This window comes from Syngnathus leptorhynchus, chromosome 10 (assembly GCF_054491065.1).
Source record: "Syngnathus leptorhynchus isolate UIUO chromosome 10, UIUO_Slep, whole genome shotgun sequence".
Classification (NCBI taxonomy): domain Eukaryota; kingdom Metazoa; phylum Chordata; class Actinopteri; order Syngnathiformes; family Syngnathidae; genus Syngnathus; species Syngnathus leptorhynchus.
In genome coordinates, this window is record NC_141204.1 from 12,146,403 (window position 1) to 12,159,056 (window position 12,654).

At 42.0% G+C, this 12,654-nt stretch overlaps 2 protein-coding genes across 9 annotated transcripts in view; one reads left to right on the forward strand and one right to left on the reverse strand.

The window, feature by feature from the left end:
- gfra1a (gdnf family receptor alpha 1a) overlaps window positions 1–6,980 on the reverse strand; it is a 38,570-nt gene extending 31,590 nt beyond the window's left edge. For 3 of the 4 annotated variants that reach the window (XM_085921800.1, XM_085921799.1, XM_085921802.1), the window contains exon 1: window positions 918–1,243. In XM_085921800.1, the coding sequence (XP_085777926.1) occupies window positions 918–957 (40 nt within the window). In that variant the 5' untranslated portion in view covers window positions 958–1,243. Of the gene's footprint in view, window positions 1–917; window positions 1,244–6,858 lie in introns of those variants that run through there. The other variant, XM_085921803.1, reaches the window with a different exon arrangement.
- Window positions 6,533–12,654, forward strand: part of LOC147050483 (coiled-coil domain-containing protein 172-like) — a 44,551-nt gene continuing 38,429 nt past the window's right edge. For 4 of the 5 annotated variants that reach the window (XM_085921807.1, XM_085921804.1, XM_085921805.1 and 1 more), the window contains exons 1-5: window positions 6,533–6,798; window positions 9,295–9,390; window positions 9,612–9,697; window positions 10,554–10,670; window positions 10,738–10,897. In XM_085921807.1, the coding sequence (XP_085777933.1) occupies window positions 9,312–9,390; window positions 9,612–9,697; window positions 10,554–10,670; window positions 10,738–10,897 (442 nt within the window). In that variant the 5' untranslated portion in view covers window positions 6,533–6,798; window positions 9,295–9,311. The remainder of the gene's footprint in view (window positions 6,799–9,294; window positions 9,391–9,611; window positions 9,698–10,553; window positions 10,671–10,737; window positions 10,898–12,654) is intronic. The other variant, XM_085921808.1, reaches the window with a different exon arrangement.

The following is a 12,654-nucleotide window of genomic DNA, read 5'->3' on the forward strand; positions in this document are numbered from 1 at the left end:
GATAGACAGTTTTTACATGATTAGAATGAGGCAAAATAACAGGCTTTTTCTCTTGAATATATTGTTATAATCATTTGTTTCAGATGTAATTATTTTCTGTATAAAAATTAAATTTGGTGTTCAAAATGTGTATTTTTAAACTTGATTCTTGTAAAAGAGAGGGTCGTCTTATAGTCAGGGTCGTCTTATATTCGGTCCAATACGGTAGTTTGCATTCAAGTCACAAGTAAATCAGCTATGTTGTTTATTTTTTCTATAGCTACATGAAAGCATCAAAACATTATAAGAAGTACCTCTCAAAATGCTACATCATAGTGTCGTTAAACTTGTTATAATAATACATTTTGTGACCAAATGTTACTATCGCCGTGGATTGTTTTCTAGAACACATTGACTGTTTTTGATATTTTGGTTCTAACATAAAGGCTGAATGCATTGATGTTTTTTTTTCTTTCATATTTAATGATTGTATCATATTGCCACTTTGATTTGGGAAACAAATTCAACATTCTCATGAATCATTTTCTCGAACAACACGTTTTGTATCAAGTCTTGTGATTGTGGTATGGTGCTTTTCTTGTTTAGCTACACAAAAGGATGAAACAGACTTTTGAGTAGCTTCAAGACAATGATGCAGCTTTTGGCAGCAGCTTCTTGGAAATGAATTGCTTCACGCTTTGTTCACGCTTTCCTATCAAACACTCGAATTGACATTGTAAGTATTCAAAGCTCTATGGAGTAAAGTTGATCATCCTGACAAGGCAAATAAGCTCCCGGCTGACTTTCTCTTTCTGACGTCGCAGTTTGGACTTCGGACGAACCGTGGGCTCTGCTCAAGCCCGAACCCGCCAGGCTTAAGCCTCACAGCTAAGACAAGAAATACAAATGAGGTCGAAAAGAAAAAGGTGTACGTGTACCTAAAAGAGGCAAAAGAAGACAGAATCCAGCGAGCATCATCCTCTCCTCACGCGTGACGATAAACAGCTTCGTTGGAAGAAAATGCGCAAAGTTGGGCTCACTTTAAATCCACGGGAAGGAATTCCATTGTCACGCAAACAAAAGCAACAAGAAAATAAATTCCCTTTTGACGCGTTGGAAACAAGTCCGTCTGGAAAAGCTTTGCAAGTTCAATTGTGCTCGGTCGGCGGGATGCTCGCGTCTGCCCGAGTGGCGCATTGAGCAGCAGCAAGAGCGCACCAGCTTCCCCCTCAAGTGCGCGACCAACAATGCATGCAGCGCACACAAGAACAATAAGAAGGATTTTCAAGAGAAACAGCAGCCTGAGAACCACAAGAACAGCTGCCTGCCTATTCGCCGTGACCATGTTACGAGCACACATACATATTTATCTTTAATGAGCACCGCGGTCCCAGCGCGCGCTTAATGAAAATAACCCGGCGATCTGTTTGCCCCCACCCCTTTTCAAAGTATCATCACAGCACTCGAAAGGATCATTCGGAGCATTTATGAAATGTTTCAACAAGTCTCCAGCACCGATCTCATTTGCACGTCTATTCAAACAAAAACTAAACACACAGCAGAGTTATATTTGTGAAAAGTCTTGCAAGTTGCGATGCTATTTTTGTAGCCATTGGACATCTGTCGGCGGCATGTTGATTACGTTACAACCATCAAGGCACACACACATCCCTGAAGACATCCTATCCTTCACATGATATAGGATGCATAACAAGGTCAAATATATGCTTATGGAATATAAGGACTGCACAATAAACGCGTCCAAAGGGGTTCGTAACATGGTGGACACTAGCGCCATCTGTCCAGTATTTTAGGTAAAGCACACAGACGAGACCTCGTCGTGGTGTCCATTCATAGGTGAGGGTAAAAAAACGAAGGAACGTAATACGAATAACGAATAAGATAATCAATCATAAAAAAATGTACGCAAACGCATTTAAATTTAGAATTTATATATCCAACTATCTACTAGTCCGGGGAGGGGGGGTTCAACTGGTTTTGTCCAAGGGACCACCATTACCACCATGAAGCAACTCAGGGACCACTACTATGGCGAAATATTAATTTTGCGCTGGAGGATAGACCTATGCAGGCTATTTATTTGCGTCTGTATGTTTATTTTGGGGCAGCTCGGTGTGGCACTGGGTAGCACGTCCGCCCCACAGTTAGGAGGGTGTGGGTTCGATTCCACCTCCGGCCCTGTGTGGAGTTTGCATGTTCTCCCCGAGCCCGCGTGAGTTTTCTCCGGGCACTCCGGTTTCCTCCCACATCTAAAAAACATGCTTAGTAGGCCGATTGAGCACTCCAAATTGCCCCTAGGTGTGAGTGCGAGTGCGGATGACCTCCTGCTGCCCGATGACGGCTGGGATAGGCTCCAGAACGCCCGCGACCCCCGACAAAGCGGTTTAGAAAATGGATGGATGGATGGATGGATGGATGGATGGATGGATGGATGGATGGCCCGTGGGGACAAAGCGTTTCAGAAAATGGATGGATGGATGGATGGATGGATGGAAACTCATTCGCGTTCCGCCGTTGAAGCAGGGTGCATTTAAAGACCAGTCGTACAAACGGACACTCATTCACTTCACCAAAAGCAACGATATATTTACGTGTGCTCTTTGCGTAAACCTCGATGCAAAGAAATTCCTCTTTTTGGGTACCATTACATGCTACAAGGAGTATATATTACAAAGGACACTTTATACTTAATTGTGATCATCCATCCATCCATCCATCCATCCATCCATCCATTTTGTTATTCAGGTATTTTCAAAGTAAATTAATATTGTTGCATTTATTAATTTACTTTAAAATGACAGCGCAATATAATAAAAAGCTGACACTATAGCAATGTCAAACGTGTTCATTTAAGAAAAAGCCACACACCTTTTGTGATCAAATCTTTCATGACGAGAATGATTTGAGTGAATTGATTTGAATGAATAATTGAGAAGACATTTCAGTTCTGAAGGCTCTTTTTGTCCCAAGCAAAATGACAGATGGTGGGGAGGGTGGATAAAAATTGGAACAGGAACTCTATAAAAAATGTCAACCCGTGAGAATTTGAACTGCAAGTGACATCACCAGTGCCGCGCGGCGGTTGTTGACATAAAAGGCAAAGGATTCGATCGCGGGATGACGAAGATGACGAAGGGCCCCACGTACTACCGGCATCATTAGCGGCTTTGTTTGTAAGTGACACAGAGGACGAAGAGTTTGAAGGATTTAATGATTTGGAGTGACACAGAAGGTTTGTAAAACTATTATGGCTTTTGCGCACGCCCGGTCCTTCTCGACGGGAGCTCTCTTTCACCTCCGGGGATGGAAGTCGGGGGCCGGCGCTCGGCCTGGTGGCTGTCCGGGGACGGTGTCACATCAAGATCCACTATGCATTACAAGGATTTATAGTATCATGGGGAAGTCTTTAAACGATCAAGGACAATTTTCCAGTTGAAGTTGTTTTGTTACATCTTAATTGTAAAACACAAATATAAAACTACAACTTGTTGATATTTTAATCAGAGTAAATCTTTGTTTTTTTCTGAAGGTTGATGGCACTGTGGAGGATGTGGTGGGGATGGAGGTTATGGCCCAAGACCATAACATAACAAACAAGACATACTATTTGAGCAAGTTAGGGAGCATATTAGAAAGGCCCAGGAGAAAACGAGAAAAATAATCTCAGGGACCACACCAACTGTACACATTGAAGTTCTTGTCCGAAGACAAAATATCAGGTCTCAACAACAAAAGGGAGGAAAATTGGACCCCAATTTTTTGGGGCCATACAAAATTGTGGCGATTGAGGGCAAAACAGCTGACCTCCAGGATGAGAATGGAGTCTTGGTCCCCAAAATAAACATTGACCATATCAAACCATACAAAGAAAATAAACAAAGAGTGCCTCAAAGGTATGAAAACAAAAAAGGATCATCCCCCTGGGTGACACAGTCACCATCCCTACCAGCCTCAACTCCTCCTGCCACTGCTCTTCCAGCTACAGCTCCTCCAGTCAACCCCCCCCCCCCCCCCTTCCACTGCTCCTCCAGCCACAGCTCCTCCAGTCACCCCACCCCCTCTGCCACTGCTCCTCCAGCCACAGCTCCTCCAGTCATCCCCCCTCTACCACTGCTCCTCCAGCCACAGCTCCTCCAGTCACCCCCCCCTCTGCCACTGCTCCTCCAGCCACAGCTCCTCCAGTCACCCCCCCTCTTCCATTGCTCCTCCAGCCACAGCTCCTCCAATCACCCCCCACTCTGCCCTGCTCCTCCAGCCACAGCCCCTCCAGTCACCCCCCACTCTGCCAGTGCTCCTCTAGCCACAGCCCCTCCAGTCACCCCCTAAAACCTCAACACCACCACGACTTTCTTTGACTTTTTGACAAATGAGGGAAAATGTGCACAAATGTAAGATGTATTCATGATAAAACAGTAAATGTGTTAAAACATACATTATGGATATGTGGCACATAGGTATTGTACTCACAAAGTGTTTTATAAATGCCACTTTTTGCTGTGGAATGAACCACATTTCCAACTGTATTTTGATGAATTGTTCTGACTTATTTTTGGCAGACATTCAAGATGCCTGGAAGGGAAAGGACGTCCATGTTTTACGATCAAAAATTGGGGCGTACAAATTGTTCGTTTGGGACATTATAAAAGTTGGACCCAATTCTGAGCTGGAATCTGAGGTAAAATGATGTTTCCATATCTGTAATTTAGGTTTCTCGGTTTGACAGTTTTAGTTCAAGTCTTAATTGGCAGCCCTGTATTTTTTGGGGGGGGGAGAAAATACTTTCTGTTTCAAGTTGTTTGCTGTTTCAATTACAGGTTATAAACACGTAGCTCCTGTTGTTGGTGAACAAACGCAACCTATATTGACTCATTTGCAGTGACTAATTTATGGAATGGGAAGAGCCAGACACTCAAGGTCTGTCTGTATTGGTACTGTTTATTGAATTATATCTTGCAAAATTATCAATGAAGTTAAGAAGTTAAATGTCTTGACATTAATAAAACATTATAACAATTTTATAAAAAACCTCACTTGGCATTAATTTTCTTCTTTACACATTTTATTGAAATTATTGACAGATGTATTTTTTTTCTTCTGTTTATTTTTAGATCAACCCAATGGAATACAAGCTTATTGTTGGCATTGTCAACGAGCATAATCATTGGAAGCTGGTGGCAAAGAAACATTTTCATTGCCACAAGAGGGAGTAACATTACAGCAACAAATATATAGTCATGTGCAAATTTTTTAATAATCCATGCATATGAGGAATAAAACCTCATATTTTGTGTATAAAATATAGGCAATCATGCCAGGAGAAAAAAGGTCCTTACTCCTTGATCCTCTTGGTGAGTCTCAAATGGACATTAAAAAATGCCAGCAATCAACCCGGTAAGCACAGCTTCGAAAAGTAAGAGTACCATTGCAATATCAGCATTTAACTTTCTTTTGAAAGTGGACTAGGGTTTTGTTTTTATTAATTTAATTTTTGTAATTGACAGATAAAACTTGTGTTGATATGTACTGGCTCTTATATTTCAGGGCGTTCATGCGCATGAAAGGGTGCAATGTTTCCAGGTAGACTTGTGGCACTGTCCCTCATCCCAGGCAACAAGATTCAACCTCTTGTAGTGTCTTTGCTTTGAAAGTATGCATTTGATTTACAGACTAGATTTACCAAACTCATATCACTCCACAATGCAAAAACATAATCAAACATTACTCGAAACAAAAAACCCAAACTAATTTAGAGCGCATACAACAAAGGACTAAAATTAATTATTGTCAGCCAGCAGAATTTTTTGTATGATATATAAGCTACAGATGGCAAACCTTTCAAGCATTCTTTCTGCACTGTAAACATCTGACATTGTCTTTTTCAGTTTGTAGAACATCTTCTTTCAAATGAAGAAATAGATTTCTCAACAAAGGCACATGATATAAATGGGTACAGGCTGCAAATCGCCACAATGCTTCTATTAGAGACTGGTAAGTAATATGCAACCAAGATATGTTATTGCCACCCAAAGAATGGTCCTGACTGTGCTATCAATGCTATATACTGTTGCTCTCGCTTCAATACAAATTCTCACGGGTTGACATTTTTTTATAGAGATCCTGTTCCAATTTTTATCCCCCCTCCCCACCACCTGTCATTTTGCTTGGGACAAAAGGAGCCTTCAGAACTGAAAAGTCCTCTCAATTATTCATTCAAATCAATTCACAAGATTTGATCACAAAAGGTGTGTGGCTTTTTCTTAAATGAACACGTTTGGCATTGCTATAGTGTCAGCTTTTAATTACATTGCGCTGTAATTTTAAAGCAAATTAATAAATGCAACAATATTAATAAAATGGATGGATGGATGGATGATCACAATTAAGTATAAAGTGTCCTTTGTAATATATACTCCTTGTAGCATGTAATGGTACCCCAAAAGAGGAATTTCTTTGCATCGAGGTTTATGCAAAGAGCTCACGTAAATATATCGTTATTTTGGTGAAGTGAATGAGTGTCCGTTTGTACGACTGGTCTTTGAATGCACCCCGCTTCAACGGCAGAACGCGAATGAATTTAAAGACATCAAATGAGAATAATCGTTTCTAAAACTTAAAATTGACTGACGCAAACGTGAGTTCTTCATGTTTTTACTGAAAACAACATAGTGCTAACGTCGTACGACGCCGGCGTAGGGCATCGGTTTTTCGCTTTCCAAACAAGGCCTGCGCGCTCCCGCGGCAGGGGGGACAAAATCTCACCGGGGAACCAAATCGAGCACAACACCTGCGGTGGTGTGGGTGAGTCATGTCACTCAATTAAAGAAACTAAAGTGAAAACGGAGCCTCAAATTCACCGACCTTGAGTCTTAACGAGGTTTTTGTGATGACTCAGTGGCTTTAAAAAGACAAATGGCAGGTGTTATGAGTCCTCAAAGGTCATGTTTTCCTCACAGGAACAGTAGCGAGGCAGCAAGCTGTTGTAATGTTGCTAAAGTGTTAGCGTCTCAGCTAAAAGCATTTACTCTCGGTCTGGAGTCACGTCAATCAAAAGTTGTACAAGCATTACGTAGCATGCACTGAAAAAAAAAAAAAAAGAAGTTGGATATTAAACATCAACGCCTCAATCTAGTGGCAGTAGTCCAAGTTGACTGGAGGCTGCTATGCTGATTGTGACCAGAGTTGGTGGCTAGTTTGCCTGTGTAACGTGACCAATATTAATTGATTTTAAATTCCGAGTGATACAGCCTTTTAATGATACATCTTAAAATATAAACAGATTATTTTGTTCAGACAATAAAATTTAAGTTACCTCTGACAGTTTCGACTGACACTCTGACTCTGAAGAAGACTTGTGTGTCAGTCGAAACTGTCAGCAGGTAACTTCAATTTGTATTGTCTGAACAAAATAATCTGATCATCAATCATCATCAAAGTGATGAAACTTGAATATGGTGAAAATGCCTCAATTTCCAGCCATTTGTTTTTGAAATCCCACATTCAAACTTTTATAATGGTAAAATCTTTTCCCTCTTCTCAAAAGATTGGTAACATCGGAAAGCTTGAAAGAACAGCAACAGTCAAATACATTAGAATGTTAATAACTGAAATTCATTTATCCAATCAATCATTAATTCTAAAGTTAACTTGGAACATTTTGACGCTTAAAACATTGTCAAAAACAAATACTGTATTTTTCGGACTATAGGTCGCTCCAGAGTATAAGTCGCACCAGCCATAAAATGCACAATAAAGTAAAAAAAACCTCATATATGTCGCTCCAGAGTATAAGTTGCTCTTTTCGGGCAAATTTATTCGTCAAAATCCAACACCAAGAACAGACATGAACCAGCAACAACAGGCTAAACGATACGGTATGCTAACACAAACGAGGAGCTGAGAACGGGCCTGACGTAACATTCAGAGTTATTCAAATAAGTATTACATAAATAACACATTTATCAAACCATCTGTCACTCCAGTTCATTAAATCCATCGATCCTTCTTTATGTAAACAATGCCATGTATGCGCCGCATATGCGCCGCGCCGCTGACGTCAGACCCGTTGTAAGTTGCAGATAGAATTATTCCACACACCCATATAACGATATATAAAGTACATTTCAAATAACTATCATATAACAACAATATTATCGAACCATCTGTGTCACTCCTAATCATTAAATCCACCGATCAAATTCCTCGTCCTTTATACCAACAACGGCGGGCGCGCGCCGCGCCGCACACATCTAGTATGTAACTATATTGTACCAGGAAAGACGTGGGTTTGGTAAACGGCTCTTTATTTAACAAAACAAGAGTTCAACGAGCCAACAACTACTGAACTGTAACGATAAAAACATATACAAGTTGCTACACAAAATAAAATATATCACATTTGTCACTCCAAATCATTAAATCCATCAAACGTGGGGCCCTTCGTCATCTTCGTCATCCCATGATCGAATCCTTTGTCCTTTATGTAAACAACCGCCGCGCGGCACCGGTGACGTCACTTGCAGTTCAAATGACAGTAATCCCTTGCTACATCGTGGTACGTTTAGCGCGGTTTCACTACATCGCGAATTTTTGGATTTTGAAAAAATTCACATATAAGTCGCTCCTGAGTATAAGTCGCCCCCCCCACCTAAACTATGAAAAAAAACGCAATTTATAGTCCGAAAATTACGGTACAGCAATCCCTTGCTACATCACGGTTTGTTTATCGTGGTTAACGTTTTTATTTTTTTTTATTTTGAAAATTTGTGAAAAAATTCACATATAAGTCGCTCCTCAGTATAAGTCGCTCCCCCACCCAAACTAAGAAAAAAACGTGACTTATAGTCCGAAAATTACGGTAATTTGTGCATTCACGCCGGACACGAATTAAACTATTCTTGGGAAGTGACTACATATCAAGTTATCAAATGCAAATTTGTGCGAGGGATGCGGTTGACATGATGCAAGTCTTGTGAATGTGAAAATGAACAATGCCGATTTGCTGGAGTTTCCTCGCAACAGCCAATCAACATCGAGAATATACGACATGGACAGAACAATGGGCAATTCCTGTCCTATTTTGTACTTCTGCTATCGCTACCAGCATTGACTGAAAAATACAAAAATATGGACATTTTGGTCCAACTTGGTGTGTTCAGCAGCTAACAGTGGTGATGTAAAGCGGCGAAACGTGGGAAAAAGCGGCCTGAGCCCTATTTTCCCCAAGCTTTCAAGTGTTGACCTATAGCGAGCCCCAAACGTTTCTTGAAATGTTATATTTTTCTCTTGCTTCTTTAGACCTCTTCACATCCACCATGAGTTTGAACAAACTCTTTCACCAAATCCTTCTGACAGAACAACATTTTAGTGAGCAAACTCAAAAGTTAAAAGAAGGTGGGTTGTGCACTTTGTTCACGGGGCGAAATTATTTCACTTGGCTCTCGCCGATGCAAAATATTAGCCTGCTTACCATAGCGGGTTAGTCTGACAGTCCAATTATTCATTTGTTTCATTTTGTTGTAAACTCTCTGAAGAGACATAAATGCTTCCAATATGTGTTCATCACAGTTTTTTTCGTATATTTTAATTTTGGTAATTTTTCGTGATTGACGAAGTGAAAGCAGCCATCATCGGATGCAAGTCTCAAGTGAAAGCTGCTGCAGAAAAGTACCGGAAGACGACGGAAGAACTTGAAGTGAAGGTGGGCGGCGTTGAGCAAATGTATCGTGCAAACAGAGGCTGCCATTATGAGTGACTTCATGAGGAAGAAAAAACGTATTGGCTTTTCCTTGGCAAAACTCGTCATAATTGGTTTACAAAGGCCTAAGATCGGCCCACACAATTGGACTAATTGGTTCGGTCCTAATGTCATTTCAAAAACATTTCTCACAATTACCCTGAAGAATAATTGGCTTACAGATGCCATTTTGGAAAAAATAACTTTCCTATGAGCTGTTTTATTACATTCCTGACCCAGTCAGCGAATAGTTAGAATAGAAAAAAAAAATCACAAATGGATGGTTTTTCACCTTATTTTATTTGCCAAACGAGATCTTCTTTTGGCCTGTTAACGTGTCATTTTCCCAAACGTGATGGTGAAGATAAACAAAACGGTTGCGCTTTTTTCTGCTCATGAGTGAGCAGAAGTGTCAAGTGAGGTGTCAGCAGAAATCAGGTACATTGGCATATTGACCATCGGATGCGCTTTATGATTTCAAACACTTAATCTCCTCCGTTTGTTAGATGAGCCAGTGAATCGATGGCCAGATCAATGCCTAATTTCCAGCAGATAACATTAGCCAACACACGCATGACACGCCACGCCACGTCCGACACCAGCTCGCTTGAGCCATCGCTTCCTGGGCGCAAGCAAATCTTCCTGTGTGCGTGCGTGTGAGCACAACAACTTCCTCTAACTTGAGACAAAATGTACTATTTACAATCTGCATGATGTGTGTGCGTGCGTGCGGTATATACACAGACACACACACGAGAATATTTTGCGAGTACTCTAACTTCCTTCGACGCATCTGTCTTATATTTGGTTTGTGCCTCAGGATCAGCAGTTGTCTGCAATGAGGCTGCAGTGGGACTTGATGAAGAAATGTGACGAGCAGATATTTAAGCAAAGCAAGGAGCTTCTCAGCCAGAAGGCTCGCCTCCAAGAACTACTGGTGCGTTCTCGTCACCTGAGTAAGTCATCATGTGAGTTGAATCTTGTGTTTTGACCTTCCGCGCCAGGCCAGGATGATGGCAGCCTTTAAAGACGAGGAGCGAGAGTTCTTGCGGGAGATCTCAAGCTTCAACTGTGATTTTAGTCTCGACGTGAGCAGAGAGATGACCTGTCAAACTCATACGAAGGTCCTCAAGCTGGACTTGGAGGTGGACTCATTGTACAAAGGTCATTAGCCATGAATGAATGTGAAGCCCTCTCACGCACACACACGTACAGTAATCCTTCGTTTATTGCGGAGAATTGGTTCCAAGACCACCAGCGATAGGTCTGCGATGTAGAGAAAATATATTGTTACAATATCCACAAAAGACTTTAATGAACCAGGTGGCTCGGTGGCGCACTGGGTACCACGTCCGCCTCACAGTTAGGAGGGTGCGGGTTCGATTCCACCCCCGGCCCTCCCTGTGTGGAGTTTGCATGTTCTCCCCCGTGTCCGCATCCTTCTAGACGAGTTATTTAGTTAGATAGATCTATACATATCATCGCCCCCCTCCCAAACCCTTGGCTACTTTTCTGTTTTTTCACATTTGCCATTCTCATCCCTGTTTGATAACAAGATACCGTATTTTCACGTTCAAAAGACGCACTGTAATAAAAGGCACAGTCTCAGTTGTGTGCCATGACTGTGTTTAACACACACATAGGGCGCAACGGCTCATAGGGTGCGAGTTTTATATGAACAATTCACCTGCGCACACAACATACTGCAAATCCACACCCACACTTCCCCCGTAAACGTTCTCATTTACATTTTCATTTATCAACAACACACACACACGCACGCACGCACGCACGCACGCACGCACGCACGCACGCACGCACACACACACACACACACACACACACACACACACACACAAGCATACAAATGTGCGCATTTAAAAATGAAGCGGGAGCAAAACTGAGTTTGGTATTCACATTTTTATTAACGGTATTGGTCATCATGTGGCATGTGACTCCTCGGCTATGATGCCGGCTTTTACGAAAGCTCGCACAACAGTGCCAGCAGACATGTTAGCCCAAGCATCCACAATCCATTCGCAAATTGTGGCGTAACTCGCCCGCCGCTGCCTTCCACTCTTAGTGAAACTGTGCTCTCCATCAGTCATCCATCGCTCCCACGTCGCTCGCAGCTTTACTTTGAACGGCCGGTTCACTCCGATGTCCAGCGGTTGGGGTTGCTTTGTCGTGCCTCCCGGAATGACAAGTTTTTTCACATCGGCTGTGAGTTGGGCGAGTGCATCCGCACATGACTTTTCTTAATTTTAAACATTTTATTGTATTTTTAATCACTTTTTAAACATTTAAAGTGTAAACGTGTCACGGCTCCTGCTCTGTTGTTGCCGTGCTGGCCAGCTGACACACTCCCGCGGCCCAGCGCAACGGCATCCGCACAAGACTTTTATATAGTAATTTTATTTTTAAACACTTTATTGTATTTTTAAACACTCTTTAAACATTTTAAAGTGCTTCGACGGCGCACGCTCGCTGACCGACTCGTCAGCTTGCCTTGTCGTCCTGCTCTGCCGTCATTCCAGCCCTCCTTGTCCTGTCTCGTTTGTGTCAAAAGGAAGTGCAAATCAGAGATGCGGCCGATTCTGCCGACGGAACGAAGTGGAAGAGTGGATACGTAGCGTGACTGCGGGAGGCTGAGATAAAGCGTGCTTAGAACTGCTCTTTTAATTCCAAGTCAATCAGCAGTAAGGATCAACATGTTTCCATTGGTCTTGCCAATAGTGTGCTGTAAAGACATATGGACAGAAAAAGTCCTGCGCTCCAAGTGATGCCGCAAAAAGCCGTGAAGCACCGAATATATCCGCAATATTTGTTTTCATAAAAACCTGCGATGCGCCGAGGCCGCAATATATGAATTGCTAAGTGGCGAGGGATTACTGTACTCACACATAAAAAGTGGCATTAAA